The sequence below is a fragment of the Ustilago hordei genome (genome assembly GCF_900519145.1).
Source record: "Ustilago hordei strain Uho2 genome assembly, contig: UHO2_contig_17, whole genome shotgun sequence".
Lineage (NCBI taxonomy): Eukaryota > Fungi > Basidiomycota > Ustilaginomycetes > Ustilaginales > Ustilaginaceae > Ustilago > Ustilago hordei.
In genome coordinates this window covers 142,833-165,125 of record NW_024545291.1, presented here as the reverse complement: position 1 = coordinate 165,125, position 22,293 = coordinate 142,833, and the positions used below count along the sequence as shown (strand labels likewise).

The following is a 22,293-nucleotide window of genomic DNA, read 5'->3' as shown; positions in this document are numbered from 1 at the left end:
CACCCCATATTTTACCGGCGTTCAGGCGAAATGAAGTGGTGCTGAATTCGCTTTTCGGCTTCTTCCGACGTCTACATCATCTGCCCAACAGAGCGACTTTGCCGGCTTGACTCAGCTTTCGGCAGCTCCGACTGGTTTTCATTCGACGAGAAGCAAGATTGGCTTGGATTGGCACTCTGCCAAGGATTCGCACCATTGATACGCAACAGCCGTCGTTCATCCTATTGTGTCGGTAAGAAGCGCTATCATTCAGACAGTCGTCAAGAACGGTTTGCTTCCGTCCAACTCCACCAAGTGATTCCCGTGTTCCGAACTCGAGACCACGTTGGCATCTCCACTCGACCGGCCTGGCCTCTTGTTTTGACTTGTTCGCTTCCTCGCCAAGCACAACGTCTTCTGCTTAAAATCCACCGACCCGATTTGACATCACTTCAACCTTTCGCTCGTCACTGCTCTTTGTCATCTGACTTGGACACCACGTGCTCGTGCAAACTTCTGCCTTGCCTCATAATCACCCAGCAACCGCTTCGTCTTCATATCGAACAAAGTTGCACCCGCTACTCTCCTTCCAAGGTGGGCGAACGGCACGTGCTCAGGTCCAACTCGACGCTTGCACACCCACAGACACATCGCCCCATCATCTGACTACACACTTCAAAAGGCACACAAGCCTTTGCATCCACGATGACGATATCTTCCACCTCCTCCCGGCACGACGCTCTGCACCCACTCGCTTCCTCATCTCAGCACCCAACTACAACCGCAGCCACGGCCACCACTAGCAGCAGCGCCAGTCGAAGCAGCAGTCGACTTGCACAACGTAGAGCTTCTGCCTATTCCGATCAGTCTTTCTACTCAGCTCCTGACTATCGCAGGCGGAAACATCCTCGTGTTGCACTCCATCCAGAAGATCAACCTGCTTCCTTCAGCTTTGTCTGCCTCGGCACTGGTGGTGGTCCTCTCGAAGCCGATTGCTCCTGCTACCTCCTCAAACCAGCAGATGCCCATTGGCAAGATGGATCTATCGTCGTCGAAGGCGGTTCTTGGCTTGGTGCGCTCACCGACGTTCTGGAGCAACATGGTCCCGACTCGGCTTTCCACGATTTCGAGTTCCCTTCCACCACGCCTTCCGCCTACCTTCGTGCCGGTCTCATGGCTTCCTTCTCCCGAGCCTTTTTGATATCCCACGCCCATCTCGATCACATTCTCGGCCTTGTGCTCGGATCGGCTTCATTGCCTGGCAAGAGGGCCGTCTTTGGTTTGAAGCCAACGCTCGAAAACATCCTCGATATGTTCAATGGCAAGATCTGGCCCAAGCTGGCATCCTGGAAGGAAGACGAGCCCCACACCATGTATCACATGCGCAGCCTCGACAACCAGCGATCTTTCTCGGTTAGCGAGACGTTGAGTGTGCTGCCATTTGCGCTTTCCCATGGTCTCAACCCTTCCGAACCGCCAGCCCCGCCCACGCCAACCTATGCACCAGCTCAACTCAACCAGAACTACTTCAGTAAGAGAATGTCGTTGCCCATCAGTACGCAGATGGCTTCTTCCTCACTCTCGCGATGCTCCGATCGCACTCTTGAGAGCATCTCACAAGCAGGTGAATCCAACATGGCAGCGCTTCGTCGACCCTCGTTCAACAACAGTCCCTTCAGCAGCGCAAACAACAGCACCAACAACAGCACCAACAACAGCACCAACAACAGCACCAACAACAGCACCAACAACAGCACCAACAACAGCACCAACAACAGCACCAACAACAGCACCAACAACAGCACCAACAACAGCACCAACAACAGCACCAACAACAGCACCAACAACAGCACCAACACCAGCAGTCACGGCTACAATACCAGAATTGCGTCGTTGAATCCACTCGATGCATCAGGTCTCAAACCTGGCGAACCAGTCTCGCCTCGAGCCTCACCTGCGAATGCGAGTGCAGCTGCAAACACTACTTCAGCGTCGTCGTCTTCAAGACCCTGGTCTTCGGTGGCGATGCTGCCTTCGACAAGTGATGGTCCAGGCATTCCAACACGCACATTGGGGGACTCAGAGCAAGCTTCAATGCAGCAACCGGCCAACAAGTGGCCCGAGAGACCTTTGAAAGCCCGTCGACCTCGCACAGCACAAGGTTCCGAACGACGTTCTTCGCCTCCTTCCGCTTGGTGTCCTCCCGGCTCTTCCTCCGGTGCTAGCAGCAGTGGCACCGCCAACCCTCCCTCATCCTCCTCCACAGCAGCCCCTTCTCACACACGACAACCACCTCGTCGAGTCTCGATTGACCGTTCACCGCCTCCCCTCGATTCCACTGCTTTCTTCATCACTCACAAAGGTCACGACAAAGATGTTCTGTTTTTTGGCGATGTTGAACCGGACTGCGTTTCAAAGTCGCCGCGGAATCGACAGGTTTGGAGTCACGCAGCTGAGCGATTTGCCGAAGGAAAGCTGCATGCGATCTTTTTAGAGTGTAGTTTCCCTAAGAACCATCCGACAGAGTTGCTCTACGGGCATTTGTCGGTCGAGCATCTGTTCGATGAGCTCAGGGTGCTAGCGCAAATGGTCAAGAGGTATAGGGAAAAGATGAGACGTGGGTCCAATGCTTCTTCTCGGTCTACAGGTCATAATAGCACCAGTACGAGTCATAACGGCGGTGGTGCTGGTTCAACTGGTAAACCTAACGGAGATGCAAGATTCACACATCCACACCTAGCGCCCTCCCCGTTGGGCACAGCAGCAGTTTCAACTCGTCAACCCGAACAAACCGATATTCTAGGGGGCAACGTTTACGACCAAGACTCCGAACTTGGCGGCCAGTTAGCTGGATTGGGAGTTATCGTCATCCACGTCAAACCAGCTTTGTTTCCAATGTTCGTCCAACATCCAGACCCAGAAGTTTCCGGTAGATCCGTTCCAGGTACACCTACTTCAGCTACTTCAAGTACTAACGTAGCTGCTCACGGCGAGGAAGAACGAGAATTGGAGATGGATGCAGAGCCGAAGCTGGATACAAGAACAGCTCCACAAAAGATTCTGGACGAGCTTTGTGAGGAGGAAGAAAGTGCCGGGTTGGGAGTTAGATTTGTTATGGCTGAGAAAGGGATGCGTATTGAGTGTTAATCCTTCCTCTCTAGGTGGCATCGAAGGGGGAAAAGAGAGGGCTGGGGAAAGGCTTTGTATTTGTGAATAACGCTTTGTCTTTCTGGGAGTAATTGGAAACTGTATTCTTTTAAGCGGTTGTGTGTTCAGAAGAAAGCCGAAGGAAGCCGAAGGAAGCCGAAGGAAGCCGGTTTAGTTTGTGCTGCGAATGAGCTTTTTCCCGTCTTGAGAACGGTATGTGAGCCCAAGACTGAAGAAGAAACATGACGATCTGCGAACAGTTGATGCACGAAGTGTGATCTTGCAAGTTTTGCTGACGATTGTGTTGGCTAGCTGCGATTGGGAGGAGTGAGTAACAGCTGAGTGCTTGCTTGTGATGGACGCAAGTCAGCAGTGACGCTTGCTGTGTTATTCATTAGCTTGGCATTTAAACCATATGATTGCGTACAGTACAGTACAAACGAAAAGGAAAAGCGAAATCTGGATGAACACTGGAGTATAAAATTGCAACCAAGCAATGCCAACTAACAAAAGCAAATGTGTCGTTTGCTCAGTAGTGAGGAGTATCACCAAAACCACCGTAAGGAACATTATCGAGCGCATATCCTCTAGAATCGAAAGTTGTAGCAACTACTTTATTTCCCCACCAATTCAACTGCAAACTACCATTTTTCGGCAAGAGTAATGCGAAAAAGACGACAATTGTGCTAATAATTGTTCCTGAATCCAAGGCTGCTGCCAAAACGAAGTTATACTTGCTCCACCATCTGAAGTTATACTTGCGGACGAGGTATTGGAAGACAAAAGCGACGCTGAACCATGCTGCGTAGTTGAGGCCTGAGGCCGGAGGGATGTAGCTTACGCCTGCGAAAATCACCGGCCAGCTGATATAGCGGATCCATGATCGGGGAAATCGTCGAGCCAGAAGCCAGAATGGAATAGGGATAAGAGCGCCAAACAGCATCGCCCAGTACATAGGCCGGTATATGGATTCCGTACCGAACATCCTCGCTGGTCCAATTGCTCCCCATACCAAACTGGCGGTATAGAAAACACTGATATGAGGACAGGTAAAGCTATCCGCTTGATTCGGACTACAGAGGCCATCAATGTTGGAAAACATCCAAGTCTTCACTCCGAGTTGGACGAAACAAGCGACCACAACCCCGGTTAGCTGTGCGATGAAGGTCAAGCGAGGAGGGATTTTCATATAATGCCCCAACTTTAGATCCTGTACAAACTGCAATCCTCCAATCAATCCCTGCAGGGCGAAAGCCTTAAAGATCATATTCGGCAGTGGTTTTCCAGGAAGCATATACCCAACGATAAGTTCTCCGATTAGGTTCGTTCCGATCGCTTGACCTGTCATAGCATATACGAAGCCTGTAGGTAGGATGTAGATCGCTGGGATGAGGACTGAGATGGCCAAGCCCCAGATGGGAAGACCAGTATGGTAAATTTCGACCATTACAACGCCGAATACGAGGGCGACGAGGAAAACGCATGCATACCACCAATCGGGAGTTTCGGGATAGTGACGCATGAACTTTGCGTGTACGTCGTCCTCTTCTGTCCTAATCCTCTGCAATCCTTTCTTTAAGGCCTTGCCGTGATAAAGAGCGGTGTGGGTCAATACCGAAGTAAGCATGGCAAACCCGGTTGTGTAGACGAGGGATAGAGTAGTGCTGAGGTAGAGCGGGGAATATGCTTCATAAGCCTCCTTATCCAGATCCAACCCATTCGGAATGACGCGGGAGATGTTGTAAGGTCTACCGAACCGATCCCAAGAGGCCGAACTGTTGAACGGCAGGTAAGACTGATACCAAACATTCTTGAAATACATAATGGGCGCAATAATCCAAAAGAACCCAACGAAACCAGCAAAGATATTACACTCTGCCCACCAAGGTGTAACCAATGGCGATCCGATAAAGATGATCTGCGTCCAGTCGAACGTGAGCACTGAGAACCCTAGCCCTCTTACTGTACCAAAGACAAGGTTTACAGGAATGGAGTTTGGCCAAATCCAGCAAACCCAGTTGAAGAACGACAATGCGGTGAAAAGGTAGCCGGGAACAAAGTAGAAAAAGAAAGCACCTGTGGCAACAACAGTAAAGAACCGGAAGCGGGTCATGCTTCCATCTGTACCGTCTTCTTCTGCATGCAAAGTGTTTAAAATGGTAGCTGAGACGAGGTTTTGTGGCCAGATCATGCTTGCTGGCCAAACGAGGAAGCGGCGACACATTCCGGCGAGACCAAAACCGATGGTTTGTGCGCTCAAAACGAAGAGGATATCAAACCCAATCGGACGCGGTTCGCCGTAGAATCGTTCGGAATCTTGAACGATGATGACGTTGAAAGAGTAGGCGGTAACGATGGCGATGCTGGCCATGATCGAGGTTAGGGCGTGTTCTTTGATGTTATAGATACCCGGGTTGAGGGAGAATTCGGCACCTCCTAGCCATCGTGGCAGAGTCCAGACGCGGATGGGCATGATGGCTGCCAACAGTTTCCCGATCGGATATGCTACCAGCAACACAATAGTACTCGTAAATGTCGGAGCAGGGTATCGTAGCGAGAAGAACATATTCGCACCCGCCGCGACAATCGTCAAGAGGAAAGAAATGAACCACATTCTCAATGTATTCGCCGGCATCTCGGTATCATCGATGTTCGAAACTGAAGCACGCACTTCCGGATAAGGCGAATCTTCTTCCATCTCCATCTCCAACTCTACCATCCTAACACCTCGCGACCCAACCTCGGCAGACTGGATCGCGGGATGAACCAACCCGTGACCTTGGCCAAGATCGTTAAAGTTGACCATGTGGAATTCATCCTTGTAGGCATCTTCGTAGGTGTAGTCTCCTGCATCGAGGGGGTATTTGATCTCGTCGCTTTCGGGGCTGCGGCGAAGCTCGGGAAGAGAGGAGGCGTAAGTGTCGATTTGTGCGGATTGACGTTTGCCCTGGGCGGGGATGGCTTGGTCTAGGGAGATGCCGCCACTTGCAGTGGTGCCGATATCTCGTGTGCCGTGGGGGAGGGCAGCACGCATGTCGGAAGTGCCACTACGACTGGCGGGGAGAGAGTCGACTTCGGGGAGCGCGTCCATAGACGGGAAGGCGGCGTAGGAACGAGCGTGGTTGAGAGGCTGGACTGATGCATCACGGGTGAAAGTGCTTGCTGAGTCGTAGGAACGGCTGTCGGTGGAAACTCTTGGTTTGAGCGACTGTGAAGGATCGACTGCACGTTGGCCAGCAATGTCGTTCATGGTGATCTCGGAGGCTGGGGAAGCTCTTGGGTCGGGATCTTGTTGTTGTTGTTGTTGCAGGCCACGCACTTGGGAATGAGATGGGGAATCTGGCTGTGCAGTTGCTGCTGCCAAGTTTTGAGCCGAGACATGGACGAGTCGACCTTGCGAATCATAGACAGCGCCGGTAGCTTCGTCAAAGTAATAGGTCTCATTCTCGTCGGCGGCAGCAGCAGCAGGAGGACTGGGGGTGGCGGCATTCTGTTGTGCAGCATAGTCTTGGTGTTGTGGCTGCTGTTGACGGTTCTGGTTGTCTATCGAGGGGTCGAGTGGGTTATGCTGCAGTTCGGGTGCTGGGCCAAGATCGGGAGGAACAAAGGCAAAGACATGGCCATCATCATCATCAGACTCGTAGCCTTGCTCATCCCATTCTTCGTGAATGTATTGGTGGTGCTGTTGGTGTTCTTGTGAGGGGTAAGCAGCAGCACCTTGACCGTGTGTGGGTGGACGAGCGGCAGCGGTACCAGCACGTGTACCAGGACGACCTGTAGTAGGCCTGCCAGTCGTTGGCCGCGCTGTGGTGGAACGACCGGTGGTGGGTCTAGCTGATGCAGGGTTCATGTCGGTGTGGGTGGTGGTGGTGGCAGAGCCAAAATGGTGAGGTTGAAAGTACAACGAGCCGGATAGAAGGAGGCCAGCTGTGCAGTGCGAGGTGGGTGTTGAGCAAAGATGAAGGCAGAACACGTCAAGCACTGCAGGTGGAAAGGTGGTGAAAAGCGGCCTTGAAGATCCGGAAACGAGGGAATCCGATGGGCCAGATGCGAACCAGAGGCGAGGAGGAAGATGGGAGAGGTGGCGATGCAAGGTGATGATAAGTTGCAAGTAGAAAGAGTGAATCCAAGTCCTCCGAACGGTCGCCGTAGTGACGGTGATAGGAAGGATGAAGGGTGAAGCTGAAGACAAAGGGGAGGATGAAAGTGTGGTAAGGTGATGATTGGCAAACGAAACCAAGATGGTGAAACAGATAGCAAGGAAGCGACGAACAGTCAAGTTGAGAAAGGCTTGACAGGCAAGGCAAGAGGGGACAGCGGCGAAGACGGCGGCAAGCAGACACTCAAGATACGCTTGCCTCGCACTTAGCAACCAACCGCAAGCAAATCGGAACGCTGTGGTGACCTTGGCTTGTGCCACTCTGCTGCAACTGCGCAATCGACCAACGGGACAGGCACAGGGCACAGGGCACAGGGCACAGGGACCCCGTGTAACGAGGCACGAGCGCACGTACACACACACACACAAACACATACATACACACACACAGAGCAGAGCACAGCGAATCTTGCGCTTCTGTAGCTTGGCGTCTTTGGTTTCAACTCTGTGCGAATGGAGTCAAGTTACAGCAAGCACATTCCCATGAGAGAGTGGGGAATTGAACTGTATCCTCGCTTAAGCCAGGGCCGCACATCGCAGTCAGCAGTGGAAGAGACTGTAAATAATGTTTTACGCTTTCTTTTTGGTCACAGAAACGAGGCTTGACAGTGGTGAGGCAGTTAGGAACCGTGGTAAGCGCACACTCACAGTGACAGTAGCAAAGGCTTGACTGCTCTCAACCTTGCTTCACACAAGAGACTGGAGCTTTCCTTTCTTCTCATCGCTCACGATGCCAAGGGAACAGGCAAGATACGGAATGATACCATCACCTTAGGCTCGAATATCGCTCCTCTTCTCTTCTCTTCTCCTTCACTTTCCTTTCTCCAGTCTAGCAACTTCAACTCTACTCTCTCGGATCAAACCAAGAAACAGAGAAACAAAACAACCAAGCAGTCAAATGCCGGGCGCGCAGATAAAGGGAGAAAGATGGAAGCGAGACACCGATCAAAGGCTATCCTTCCTTGCCGTAAGGGGCGCGTGTGTGCCCGGCCTGACCAGTTGATAGCGAGCCAAGAACCAGCCGAGTAGGATTGGTAGAAAAGCGCTTTCCACTTGTCAGATCAGATGATTGACAGTTGCAATTTGAACCCTCTTGCAAGGGTGAATGCATCACGTGATCAGTCAGTCCTGAAGGCCGGGGCGTCTGGGCTGGACTTAACAATCAAATTGTTCCGCTTCTCCGCTCCTCTCTTCACCAAAGCCCGGGTCTTTGACTTGGTTTGTTCGTGTTAGGTTTATACTTTCTCGGTTTTATTTCGTGCGATTGAGTCCAGACGGCATTTCTCCCCCTTTCTTTTTTTTTTTTTTTTTTTTTTTTTTTTTTTTGTTGTTGTTCTCTCTCACCTGTCAGCCGACAAAGTAGTGCCCACGTTCTGCCGCAGACTTGACTAACTTAAAGCATCTCAACGTGCTTGGGTGCTAGCAGACATAAAGTACATATGAGAAATCCAACATGCTACCAAGGTGCTGATTCATGTTCACGAACCAGAATCGAGAGATCCTAGATGTGAACCCTCCTAGACTTGAACAAAGTCGTCTTCGCCAGCTTCCGCTTCCCATCCAGTCTCGCCGCTGCCTTGACTTGTGCTTTGCTGCGGAGGAGCATCGCCTCGAAGCTGCGACCAGTCGCCTGAAGACTTGGAAAAATATCGCGTAGAGCCCATCATCTCTTCATCTCCATTTGGACTTTGCAGGACTTCTCCCTCATCGCCGCCCTCCTCGCCTTGGCGTGCGGCTGTACCATTTGACAATCGGCAACGTTTCGTCGCACCCAAGCGAGGTTCGCGACCGCTCAGATCCAAATGCAGCTTCGAGAGGTCTTGCGATCGGCATCCAGCGACAAAGGCGAGGAACGGATCAGCTGCTTTGTTCTGTCCACTGCCTGCAGCAGCAGCAGCAGCAGCAGCACAAGAGCTCGGTCGGCTAGGGCTATCCGATGAAGTATCGCCCTCACCGCCAAAACCTGTGGCTCCGACGAGTCCACGTTGAGGTGAAGAGAGCGTGATCCCGTGATCCGCATCTGCCTCTTCCATGCTCTTGTCCGCTGCTTGTTGCAATTCCTCATCCTCTTTTTGACCGTTTGCATCCGCTCCCTCGGCTTCCTTCTCGCTGTTCTGCGTCTGGCCGTCTTCGTTGAGCGCATCGTGCTCAATCAACTCGCCAGAGCCACTCGAGTCCCGGTCCACATTCAGCAGATGGTGAGGCTCCTCATCCAGCCCCTCCTCATCTTCAATCTCGTCGGCATCATCCTTGTCGCCATAGTCGAAGAACGCAGGTCCGTTGGCGTTGACCCAGTCCGAGCCAAAGTCCAGATCCGTCTGTCGCTTAGCCCCACCAAAGATGCTCGCACGAGACATTTCCAGATGCTGAGCCGACTGTGCTTGACTCAGGTGACCAGGCAAGTTTGAGTCGGCTTCCATTCCTGCCTGACTCTCTTTATCGTCGTGCTTGTCGTCACCTGGAGCCTCCTCGCCCGTATTGCTCTCGTCATCCATGTGGAACACATTGATGTCGCTGTCATCTTCATCTGCATCGACAAAGTTGTTGGTCAAGCCACCTTCGCCCTCGGGACGATGCGGTCTACCATCCGCAGGTCCAAGCACAAGCTTGCGTGTAGCTTCCCTTGTTGCGCCTTCCGGTCGTGGAAGCGTGGCGAAGCGACTGAGCTCCTCTTCTGACAGGATCCCGGTCAAAGGTTGTCGGACCTCGTCCGCTTCATCGTGTGCGAGCTTAGCGATCAGCTTGTTGAGTTCCTCTGATCGAGACTGAGGAAGCGCGTACAGCTCATCCTTGCGGCACATCTGTCCCAGTGTACGAGAGAGAGCGATGCGAACATCCACCACACTGTCGTTGCCCATCTGATTGAGTCGGCTAAGCAGCAATAGTTCGCAAGATGACCTCTGCATGCCCGACTCAACCAAAGCACCGATGCAGAGCAGACAGGCCACACGCAGTCGGTAGCCTGGGCTCTCTCCGAGATCGCTGACCATGCCCAAGAAGCCATCCGCTATCACCTGATCGTGCTCCGCGAATGCCTTGTACAAATTTGGCACACAGTGAATACCCGCATCTCGAACGGCGCTGATAGGGTCGGCAAGTGCAAGCTGCATCAACGACACCAAGTTGCCATCTTCGTCGTTCAGCAAGAATTGCTTAGCCATGCTTGGGATGTGCAGCGCCAGACGTTCTCGCAAACGCCAGTCCTTCAACGAGCCCGAAGACCACTGTGAAAGGAGCTCCCAGAGCATATTTTCAGCACCAGCCTGAGGCAAGCAGGACAGGAACACGTCGATGTTGTCGAACATGGCCGTACGTACTTCAGCGTCGTCGTCGCTGATGAATCGCGTTGCTGCCGGCAGCAGATCATCGCGCGTCGCTTCTTGGCCAATGATCTTAGCGATCTCATGCAAGGACGCCGCCAAGCTCTTCCTGACTTTCGGCCTGTGGCTTCTGGTCAGCTCGGCATGGGTCAGCTTGAGTCGGCTCCACTGGTTTGCGCCTAGCGTGAGCACCACAGCAGGAAGGTTGTAGGCAACCACAAGAGGACGTTCTGGATCATAGTTGTCGACGCGGAATTTGGTGTCCCACGGATCAGCATCCATCATCGAGCTGTCGTTACCACCGTACCCGAAGCTGGCTAGAAGCGAGTCCTGGTCATCTCGCGGAGACGAGGGCACGCCGAGATCGACATTGCCGTCCATCATCATAGCGCTCTCTTCCTCAAAAAGCGCCTCGGTTCCGGTCTGATCGCTCGTCTTGTCGAATGTCAACGACGCATCGCCTTGCTGCGGTGGACCATCGAATGGCTCACCAAGGAAGAACCGAATGAGCTCCTCGGGCACGCCGACTTCGGTATTGTGGAACATATAGATCACCTCGCCGATGATCTCGAGCGCAGCCATCCTTAGCTGACGTGAGACATCATTGATCAGCGCCCGCATGAAGAGGAGAGTCTGGTCGCGACGCAGTTTCTCGTTGAGTCTTCCAAGGATGGCGGGGATTGAGAAGCATGCAGCTTGACGGACGTGCCAGTTGCGGTCATGGATCGCCTTGTTCAGTGCTGGTAGCACCGTGTTCTCAACGGACTCAACTGTCATGTTGCGTGACAACGGTCCAAGCGAGCTAGCCACCTCTTTGCGTACGTAGAAGGCACCGTCGTCGATGAGCTTGAGCACCTCGGGGGCGAAACGGTTCAGAAGCGTGTCTTGTGGGATGAGCTCGTCAGCAGCAAGGGCCGCGAGAAGGCTGACCGAGGCCATGCGGCCAACAGCCGACTCTTCATCCTCGTCGATCTGAACATCACTGCCTGAGCCGTCGCTCTGGTGACCAAACATGTTGTTGCCGCTCTGACCCCACGAGTTTGCCACTTCCAGATCTTGCTCTTCGTCCATTGCGTCGTTTGTAGCCGCTTGGGTCTCTGACGACTCTGTTAATGCGGCAGTGAATTCGTTCTTCTCTGCGCTGTCTGCCTTGTCCTCCTCCATGGCCTGATCTTCGGTATTCGAGGATTGTGCTTGGTGCTGACCATCTGCTTCGCCAGACATCGGCTCGGATGAAACGTTGCTATTTTGGCTCTCCTGCTCTCCCTGTTCAGCGCCACTGCGACCGTGATTGAGTTGTGCGAGCGCGAGCGCCACATTCTCAAGAAGCTCGTTTTTGACGGCGAAGCGGGCGTTGTCGTCAAAGTGGTAGTCTTCGTGGGGTACGGGCTGGCCATCTCTGCCAGAAGCATGTGTAACGTAGCTCTCGAGATCCTGCTCTTGCTGTCGAGCCTGGATCTCCTCCTGGCTTTTTTCTGCAAGCTCCTCCTTGGAGTACTCGAGGTCGCGTCGGTCGAGGCGATAGAAGAGATGTACAAGGGACTGCTGGGTAGCGCCGGCAATGATGGTGTTCTGGTTGAGCAACAGAGCACATAGCAGTGTCGTGAAGGCTGTGAGGCTGATTTTGGGTCGCGACGCCCTTTCTGACTCCTCGTCGTCTGCGTTGTGCATCTCGGTCGACTCGTCGGCGAGCTCAGCGATGGGACAGTTGCGGAAGAAGAACCACATGACGCGGCCAATCTCAGGTGCGAACGCAGCGCACACGTCGAGCTCGTCCGTGGCGAGGCCGTTGAGCAACGGGATGATGTACTCGACCGCATCGTTGAGCTCCACTTCGCGGATCCATTCCGGCAGCGACTGCGACACCAAGACTCTGTGGTAGGCCTGGTCGCTTTTGGCGAATAAGAAGATGCGCTCGAGCGTGTTGAGGCCCTCTTCTGCGTTCTCGAGTCCACCGAAGCCATGCTCGTCATCGTCGTCGTCGTCCTCATCTCCGGCGAGACCGCTACCGCCTTCCTCCATCATGGCGTCGAGAGGCTGTGCCTCGCCTGCATCAAGACCGAGGGCCGAGGGCATGACGGCATCTCCGACCTGAGCATCGCCGCTGAGACCAAGCTGCTGCGAATCTTGCGCGCTGGGCTCGTCACGGAAGAAGTTGAGCATGGCACTGCCAGTCGATCCTTTTTGCGCAGCAAGCGCTCGAGCAGAGTTCTCAGCTTGGGCGAGTGGATCTAAGGGACTGCGTATGTGGTCGACAACGGTGATGGGAGGCGGCACCACGCCAGATCGGGTGAGACTAGGTCGCTTCGGTAGCGTAGGTCGTTCAGGTGCTGTGATGTCGTTGGACTGCGAGGACCTTTCTTGTTGTGATCCTGCATCTTGATTATGCGAGTCATCATATGCATATGTGCCATTAACTTGACCTTCCTCGTCATCTGCCGGCATTTCGCGACGCTCGCCGTCGTCATCGTCCTCCTCATCATCATTATCGTGGTCCATGGCATCACCGTCGTCGGCGGCGTCCTCATCATCGTATTCAGACCCTTCAAGGTCCTCGTCGTTGGTACCCACGCTTTCCCTCTCCGAGTTAGAGCCATCCTCCTCAGAACCGACGTCATCTGGATCGTCGCTGAGTTCGTAGCCCGACCGAGGCGGCATGGCGATGAAGCTGCGTGTCTTGGGCGGGCTTTCGCTGAGACCCATATTGGAGCTGTTGGATCCCATAGCGGATGAAGCAGACAGCTCAAGGAAGGGCGAAGTAGGCGAGATCTTGGGCGACGGCGTTCTGGTTGGGAGTGGTAGTGCGTGCGGCACAGGCACCGAGGTCGATCGCTTCCTTGGATCGGCAGCGTAAGTTGCTGAAGGAGATTCGGCGCGTTCTGGCATCCATGAGAGACCCGAGGCGCCACTAGAGCGATGGGACACAGTTGCAGTTGCTGCATCGACTTGGGGTGTTGCTTCCGTGGCTGGTGAGAGCACGCGACTTGCTGGGCTCTGAGAAGAAACGGCAGCGCCAGCACTTGACGGCCGCCAAGTCTCTCCGGGAGCGCCTTGCGCAGCTGGCGGAGTGAAGCCGATCCTGATGCTAGGTTCTGTTTTGGCCGCTTCCAGACTTCTGCGAGGGTTTTTGGACGAGTCATGGTTGTCGCGAAGGCCGCTGGGGCTGATGCGCAGGATGGGCGATGAGGATGATCCACGCAGCTCATGCGGTCGTCTTGCCTTGGGTCTACCGAGTACCGTGTTAGAGGATCCAGCTGGAGAGCTTGACTCAAACGAAGTCGAAGGAGACCTGGACAGGTTCATTGAATCTGACAGCGCAGAGGGGGATGCACCACCAGGAGAAGCGGCCACGGGAGAGCAGGAGCCCATGCGACGGAGCTGATCGGTACGATCTGGAGTCGAAGAGCGTGGCCAAACTGAATCCCAGCTGTGTTGTGGGTCAGGATTTGTGGGCCCAGGGGGCGGAGATACGGATGGAAGGAAGATCGGCGAAGGAGCTCGGAAGGGTGCTGGCGAGAGATCAGCACTGGTGCGACGGACATGGGCGAGGCCAGCGTGTGCCGACATGGTGGACTGCAAGCGTGGCGAGATGGGAGCACCGGCGAAGCTGCGGGCGGGAGAGGCAGTGCGTCGGTTGCTGCCTTCAGTGAGATGGTGTGTGGATCCATTGGGCTGATATCGATCTGCGGTGCGAGCTCCAGATCGCCGTGACTCGGATGAGAAGTTTGCATCAGGCGAGGTGCTGCCGGTGCTACTGCTGCTCGAGCTAGAACCAGCGCTGACTTTTCGTGCTGACGATGGGTACAGGTTGGGCGAGGCGGAAGCGGACAGGTTGATGGCAGATGCTGATTTGGATCGTGGATGGTCGCTGGAGCTGTTCAGAGCACGAGATGGATCCAAAGATGCCGAGTCGGAGGAAGAGGAGGAGGAGTGTTGGTCGGCACCGCCCAGGTCGGCAACGCTCCAGGATCGATCCGAAGATTGCAAGGGAGCGAAACCTAGGATGGGGCTGGTGCGATCCTTTGTGTCGATCGAGTGGTTGCGGTTGTGGTGGTGATGTCTGCCTCGAAGCGCTGAGCCGATCGGTCGTGAAGGAGGCTGATCGAGTCTGGGCGACAGGCTGAAATTGGCGTTAATGCCATCTTCCGAGACCTTGATCTCTGGCTCTTTAGGACGTTCTTCAGCCATGGTAAATATGAATGTTCGGGTGCTTCTGATGATGGCAAACGTATCCTATCTGGCAAGCGAACGATTGGACCAGTATCGTTCAGGGCGTGACTGCTGAGTGGTTAGAGAGATGCAGACAATGATGCGAGTCAAATTGCACTCGTCTTGTGATTTGAGCCGATATTTCGAAAGCTTCAGATACAAGACATGATTATGGATAGGACGTTGGAGAATGTTGATATGGATGAGAAGTGAGGCTAGGTGAGCGTTGTCAAGCTCCTTCAGAAAGACCGGCGAGGAGAGAAATCGCAGCAAGTCGAGGATCGTGCTGCGCCTTGGTCGCGTTCCGCACTTTTTGGAGATGGCGTTTCGAAAGAGGAAGTTAGGAAGATGTCGTTTATGGTGGTTCGGCACTCGTCAAATGAGGCCTTTTGCTGTTGTTGTGACCAGGACGGTGCCGAAGCTAAACTGATGATGATGCACGTCTTTGGCAGGATGTCGAGGACGAGGAAAGGATCTTCATCGCGAGCAAATGAGAAAGGTCTCCAGACCAATCATCACTTCCATTTTCCGCCTTTCCGCCGTGCCCGATTTCCTTCACGAGCTCTGAGTGTCTTTGCTGTTGCTCAGTGTTACTGTTTGCTGCTGCGCTTCTCAGCTGGAAAAAGAAAGAAAAAAAGAAAAAAAGAAAAAAGAAAAAAGAAAAAAGAAAAAAAAAAAAAAAAGAAAAAAAGGGAAAAAGCTGGATATTGGCAAGATCTCGACAAGGCATAACCGGACGAGTCGAACGTCAACACACCACGCTAACAGCAAGATCAGCAACTCTATCACGCTGTGCTGTGTCGATCTTTGCAGTCTACAGCTCTTGAGTTACTCCTCGTCACCCGACGTTGTTTGTGGATTTGTATGAACCCTTTGTGCGCCAATCAACGCCCAAGCAGCGGTCCGAACGAAGAAACAAACAAATTAAGCTAGCCTTCCTCGACAAGTCTCGACAGCAACTGGCAACGCTTCGCCAGTAGCCTCCACGTTTTGGCATACTGTACTTGCTATATATATTAAGTGCATTACACAGTGAGCAAAGCCGTTTGATAGACTTGCTTCCACCATTGATTGTCTGTCCGGTATCGATCGAGCTATGATGTGGGGCTATTGACACCCATTGAGAGACGATCCGCCGTAATCGTTGAGGGAAGCCTTACCTCGTTTGGTCGAGCGAGTGACGACTTTACGCTTCGCCGTTGGCTCAGAAAAGTTGAGCCGAAAGCAGGAACGATCGAGTACGTAGCCACGAGCAGGACAGTGCAGTAGATGATTTGATAGCAAGACAGGGCCGGAGCGAAAGATACGTAGATTACAAACAGAACGAAGCGGAAGAGAGCATGTCAGGACGACTAAAAGGCGAGTCGAGATAGGACATTGATGCGGAAGGAGAAGCGGAAAGCGTGCTGGACAGATTGGAGGTAAGGATTGTCCAGGAGCGGTTAGCTTTGTTAAGGCCATCGGGCGTAAAGAAACCAACGCCCAACCAGCAATGAAGCCTAAAACTGTGAGCCACTGTGCGATTGATGTGGCGTTGGCTGCAGCGAGCGTAGTCTCCAGGAACCGCAAGATGGATTGGGGCAGAGATGTGAGTTCGATGCACAATCGGCGCTCCCTTGAGGCTTAAGCCAAGTACAGACACTCTCGACATAGGCCTTCAGACGGTGGTCCGACGTCAAAGATCGCCAAAAGTGTTCTCGCCAGAGTAGGAGACGTACAAGAAGCCATCCTCGTCTTTGTGCTCTTCGTAGATGGCTGACATGAGTGCTGCGGTGGCAGGCAGGACTTCGTCGACAAAGATGAAGATGGCCTTTTCGGGTGCGAGCTTGATTCGCTTGCGAATGACGTAGACAAACTGGCCCACGGTTAGATCTGAGGGCACAAGATACTTCTTCTTGTCAATCGTTGGGATATCGGTGCGATCCGCCTTTTCGCAGATGACAGGGATGCGATCAGGGTACTTTTGACGAATACGCTCCGCCTCGGCCTTGCGCTTCTCAAATGAGTGCTCGTTCTTGAAAGCTGAGCGCATCTTGGAAACTGATTGTGGTGAATATGTGGATTCAGCAGATGCTGAACTTGTTCCGAGACGTGTGGGAGAAGGCCGTTGTTATCGGTTCACCGAAGAGTCGCTTACGCCTTGACCTCAAGGATCGGTGAGGAGTGCGCTTGCGAATGCAAACAATACAAGGATCCAACCTCGAAGTTGGAAAAGTGCTTCAAGAGCGGAAGCCGTTGAAAGCTTCACCCGTTATCAAAAGGATAGCAAGGGCAGGAGGACTATCGAACCAAGTCTATGTCGTGTACGTTGTTATCAGCGGCAAGATGACTTGCAGAATTGTGATCAAGGTGGCGAGACCGAAGCAAAGACGAAAGTGTTGATGTGTTGGTGATGGTCGTAATGTTGAAGATAGAGTAGCAACGACGGATGGAGATAGAGATGGTGACCGTAGCTGGGCAAGTGTGGAGGAGGAGCGAGGCTGAGCAGGGGATGAACGGCTGCTCCATCCGCACACTTGATTGACTGGCTGAACACACGCGCGCAGTGCAACAACGCACGCTCCACATATCAGCTGGGCTTTCCCTCTCTCTCGCCATTCACGGACCACTTGCCGTGCTCAGCCAGGAGGACCCTTTCTTTTCTTTCTCATATAATATATAAAAATAAAAATAAAATAATAAAATAATAAAAACGAGCGAAAGAGCGCTGAACCCTGTTTGGTGTGTTGCACTCTGAAAATAGGGGGTTTCAGTTTTTTTTTGCCCACGAAAACTAGAGTCTTCCAATACTAAAAAAAGCTCAGAAAATTGATGCCCCCAAATGTAAGCTGTGTTTTTAGAGGGTTAATTTTTGAAGCCAACAAAGGGAGGGTAGTGTCGGCCGGAAAATGAAGCAGTTCCGAAATCCAAACCACCTTGTAGCTCCACCATCTTTAACACTCTTGTCACACAATCAAAGTATATACAGTCATTATTGACACTGTGGGTTCATGCAAAACAAGCTGTGCAGGAAAAGTGGAGGCATTTGTGCAAGTAGATCACGTGCAACATCACATGCAACATCATGTGAGTGAAAATTCAGGTCCAATTCTGAAAACTCTGCTGCATTGGTACTACTGAGGCAGTGTTTTCAAAAACTAGGGTATTTTCCAAAATGGCAGAGCTTACGTAAGTAATGAATATTCGACGCAAGTGAAAACTCAAAAAAAAAAAAAAAAAAAAAAAAAAAAAAAAAAAACAACCTGAAACCCCCTAATGTTGGAGTTTGGTCCCGATAACTGGCAATCAGGTAGAGTCTAAGTACAATGTCACTGCTAGTTTTTAGACAGAAACAATTATACTCAATTGGCCAAAGGAACATGGTGAGAGCCTAGTGCTCTCAGCTTGATATTTATACATCATCATGGCTCATGCCGAGTGTGGGAGCATCCTTCTTCATGACCTAGCTTGACAATGTGTGGGACTGTGTTGTAGCCAATCTCTGATTGGATCGGTCCTTGCTCCATTTCCAGTCAGATTGGTTTGCCCCGATCCCTCCCATAATGGCTTATGTCAACTTGCATCATTGGATCATTTCCCTCAGCAGAAAAGGCTCAGCCGAGCTAAGTACCATAACGTGATTTTCGATGCTGCTCTCATGCGTTTGCATAGTCCATCAAGCTCTGTTAGGCTTTTTTTTTTTTTTGGTCATCGCCGATGCTGCTCGAGATCGGGACATACAAGATGATCAATTTTGACTGTAGGGGGTATCAAAGTTTTTGCATTTTTAAAAACCCAGGTTTTTTCAAGAGCATGTTTTTCAAAAAAACGCAAAAGCTTACATAAGCTCTGCAAAGGGGAAAAAAAACCGCATTTTCAAAAATGCACCTCAGGAGGTGCATTTGCAAAAACGTGGTTTTTTTATCACTCCACATCTTCTCTCCTTTCCTCACTCTTGTTGCACTTTTGCTCACTCCCTCTTCCTTGTGCTCATTCAACATGACCTCCTCCACTGATGATTCTGGTGACATCTCTGCAGAGTTGTTATGCCAATCCACTACACCTACAAGCTCTGCAACTCAGACCAAAAGCGTGCCTGTGCTGTCTCAATCTGGTTCTACAAGTGCTCCTGACATCCACACTTCCTGTCCAACTCAAGCCTCTAGATCTGCCACAGGCAAGAAGAACTTGACATGGTCAGGTGCCAATGTTCTTCACCTTGTCACTATCCTCTACAACAATGACTCCTACCAGCACACTCTGCTGCCATCTCGAGAATCGGCTGAGAGCAATCCAGCCCTCAAACTTTGCAAACATCCCATTTTTCAGGATATCTCCAAGATGATTTTCCCAGGCACATCTGTCGATCCCAATCGCATCAAGTCCAAGCTGAGGTGGCTGCTAGAGACATACTACAGGGAGAAGAAGAAGCTTTCACCCACTGGAGCTGGTACACTGCTGGAGGACATGGATGCATCCAACCCAGTAAGTTTTGGTGATCTTTGTTGCTTGCAATAGTATGCTTGGATGCTGATTCATACTTTCAATTTTAAACAGTCCTATGTATCTCGCATTGCCCTGTCAACAAAGTATGCTTGGTTTGAAAGGATGCATGAGATGATGAATGGCCAATTCAATGCTGATCCTGAAGCACTTATCACAACTCCCAGTCTTGACTTCACCAGCAATGACGAGCCTGACATGCCTTTGAATGGCTCAGCTGACATACCCATGGATATTTGTGGCAGTGAGCTGTACGATCACAGCACTCACAGCTGTGGTTTGCCTCCTATTCTCGACTTGATCAAACCCACCAACCCCCCGGCTGCTGTTGCATCTGTCATGGGCCTGGATGCTCAAGAAGCAGGAGGGTCACTGGTTCATATGGAAGGAGCACAGGTATCAAAGATCTAGTCGATACCATTAGAGAGCATGGTCGTAGTGCAGTCTCCATGGAGACCATGGACTCCTATGGACTCACATGCAAAGGAGGACCGAGCCCAGATGCGAGGAGGGCCAGGCACAGCCACGAAGAGGACCAAGCTCAAGGAGCATGCAGATGGTTACCACTCAGGGGCTCGAGAAGAGCAGGGTCGACAGGTCCTGAGGAGGAGGAGCAGTGTCGAAGGAGTCAACATCACTCAGGAGGCACAAGGGTGCCAAACAAGCAGGGTAGCAAGGAGGAGGAGCAGTGTCGAAGGAGTTGACACAGTTCAAGAGGCACAGGGGTACCAAGCAGGCAGGAGAGGCCCCTGAACAGTACTCAATGAAGAAGGTACTCTCTGGAGTAGAGAGCAGGAGCAGCATCGCTGGCGATGCTGTGAAGAGGTATATAACCATGCTTTCTCATCATCAAAGGTCGAGTGGATCCTCATCCACTCTACTCACCATAACTAGTTATCACTTCAGCATAAGTATATATTAGTTTCAGTCAGCATAGCAGCAATCTATCAAGGTTGCTCCTCATCGTAGTGTGTGTGTTGTATCACCACTACCTGACATCTGAAGGTGCCCATAGCAGGTTAGCAGTCCAGATCAAGATAGAACCGAAGGCAGTAGTCCACTGCAGTCCGGGGATCACTTCAAGCATCAAGTCAACACACTGGACACTCGTGTTGATGCCACCAACCTTATCACCAACACCATCAACCTCATTATCATCAACACTCACCAACCTTATCACCAACATCATCAACCTCATCATCATCAACACTCACACCAGACCTTGGTGTCATCATAACCAAAGCATTGATATTGATCATGCCAAGCTACCCCTGAACGGAGTGTCCACAGAGGTCAGCCAAAACCTACGATAGTATATACAACGAACACCACCTGTTGTCACTGTGCAACTTGATAGTCACCGATACCGAGACAATAGCTGTCACACAGTTTGATAGTCACCGAGTATCTCGACAGACCGACCTGGGTTTCAGGCGCGAGACCCCTGACAGCATCCACTTCTGGTGCATCCTTTGCTGGCGCTGGTGATGATGACATCTTTAACACATCTTCACCTTCACCTTTGCAGGCTCGACCACCTTCCTCCACTGCTGGCAGTTTGGATGTCTCTGATTCCACCTCTTCTCAATCTTCAGCCCAGCTCTCTCCCAGCACCAAGCACAAGCAAGGTGCCCTTGATCACAAGTGCGACACACTTGCTGAAGCTTTCTATTGTTCTTCCATTGATACCCTTCAGATCCACCTGCAGCTTGAACAGGAATGCACCAGACATGAGAAAATACTGGAGGCTGAGTGTACCAAGCATGAGGAGATGTGCCTGCATCATGAGAGGGAGGAGAAAGAGTGCAATGAATGTGTTTGCACATGTGATCGTGAAATGGTGATGGAGATGGTGCACCTCCTTGCTTCTCAGGCCAGCATCGAACAGGATGCTTGTCAGAACACCAGCAACAACAACAACATGGACTCTTCATTCAATCTTCCTGTCTTGTAGCATTACATGTACTATCATCTGGTCTCAATGCAAAGTCATTTCTGAGTGTTTTTCTGTAGAGTGCAAGTATGAGGTGAATAAAAATGATGTGCAGCACAGTCACATAATGAGCTCAAAAGCATTTAAACAAAAAATTTCACTCTCACACCTCTTCCATTACTACCACCACTCCACTCTGCAACCTTTTGGCATTGCTCTTGCTGCCATCCCCCCTCTCCATCCCCCCTCTCCATTCCCCCTCTCCATGCTCCCTCTCCAACTCCCTTCCTCCTTCCAGCCATGGTGCACTACAGTGACAAGCAAGTAATTCTCAATGACATTGTCCACACTCTCGAGCTCTCTATACCTGCAGAGGTCATCCAAAACACCAACAGAGTGCAGCACTCCTGCAGCACTGACATCAACAACTTGGATGATGATGGTGACCCAATTCTGCTCTCACAACACCTTGTCTGCTTGTACACTTTCATATGCAAGCAAAGGTACACAATCACATGTTGCACTCCTCTTGGCCATGCCAATAAGCTTATCCACCTTCTCAACAGGTACGAATCAAGCAATCATAGGATGTTTCATGGACTTGTTCATATGTCACCTGAAGCATTCAACAATCTCGCCATCTGACTCCAGCAAACAGAGGCTTTCCGGTGGAACTACAGCAGCTCAGGTGTGATGTCTCTCAACAAAGTGCAAGAGATTCTTTCAGTGGCTTTGTACAGACTCGGCCATTCTGGAAATGGAGGTGGTGAATGTGATGCTGCTTTGCAATGTGGTTGCAGTGTTGGGAGCATTGTTGGATACACCAATCACACAGTCACTGGCCTCCTTGAGCTAAACAACAAGGTCATGCAGTTTGCTTCAGAGGGAGAGAGACAACATGCTTCTGCCTGGGTGTGCAATACAAATGGGGTTGAAGAGTGGGGTAAGGGCTGGCTTGTGGTGGATGGCACACACATCCCTCTTGCCTGGAAGCCAGGAGTGCTCAGTCGAGAGCACTTCTGCTACAAAGGCTTCCACAGCATCAATGTAGCACTGGTGATCCT

The 22,293-nt window shown here is 51.8% G+C and overlaps 5 protein-coding genes across 5 annotated transcripts; 2 read left to right on the top strand and 3 right to left on the bottom strand.

Moving 5' to 3' along the window:
- Nucleotides 1–684: 684 nt before the first annotated feature.
- On the top strand, nt 685–3,126 carry UHO2_06128 (uncharacterized protein; the record flags this gene model as incomplete). The annotated part of the gene is made up of 1 exon (XM_041560351.1): nt 685–3,126. One exon carries the CDS (start codon nt 685–687, stop codon nt 3,124–3,126), a length of 2,442 nt encoding a protein of 813 aa, XP_041416285.1.
- Nucleotides 3,127–3,655: 529 nt separating this feature from the next.
- UHO2_06127 (putative oligopeptide transporter) lies at nt 3,656–6,976 on the bottom strand (the record flags this gene model as incomplete). Its single annotated transcript, XM_041560350.1, has 1 exon — nt 3,656–6,976. The coding sequence occupies one exon, from the start codon at nt 6,974–6,976 to the stop codon at nt 3,656–3,658; it is 3,321 nt and encodes a 1,106-aa protein (XP_041416284.1).
- Nucleotides 6,977–8,802: 1,826 nt separating this feature from the next.
- Nucleotides 8,803–14,793, bottom strand: UHO2_06126 (uncharacterized protein; the record flags this gene model as incomplete). Its single annotated transcript, XM_041560349.1, has 1 exon — nt 8,803–14,793. One exon carries the CDS (start codon nt 14,791–14,793, stop codon nt 8,803–8,805), a length of 5,991 nt encoding a protein of 1,996 aa, XP_041416283.1.
- Nucleotides 14,794–16,489: 1,696 nt separating this feature from the next.
- On the bottom strand, nt 16,490–16,846 carry UHO2_06125 (putative ATG8 - essential for autophagy; the record flags this gene model as incomplete). The annotated part of the gene is made up of 1 exon (XM_041560348.1): nt 16,490–16,846. One exon carries the CDS (start codon nt 16,844–16,846, stop codon nt 16,490–16,492), a length of 357 nt encoding a protein of 118 aa, XP_041416282.1.
- A 1,946-nt stretch (nt 16,847–18,792) lies between these two features.
- UHO2_06124 (uncharacterized protein) lies at nt 18,793–19,707 on the top strand (the record flags this gene model as incomplete). The annotated part of the gene is made up of 2 exons (XM_041560347.1): nt 18,793–19,278; nt 19,351–19,707. The coding sequence occupies 2 exons, from the start codon at nt 18,793–18,795 to the stop codon at nt 19,705–19,707; spliced, it is 843 nt and encodes a 280-aa protein (XP_041416281.1).
- Nucleotides 19,708–22,293: the final 2,586 nt, after the last annotated feature.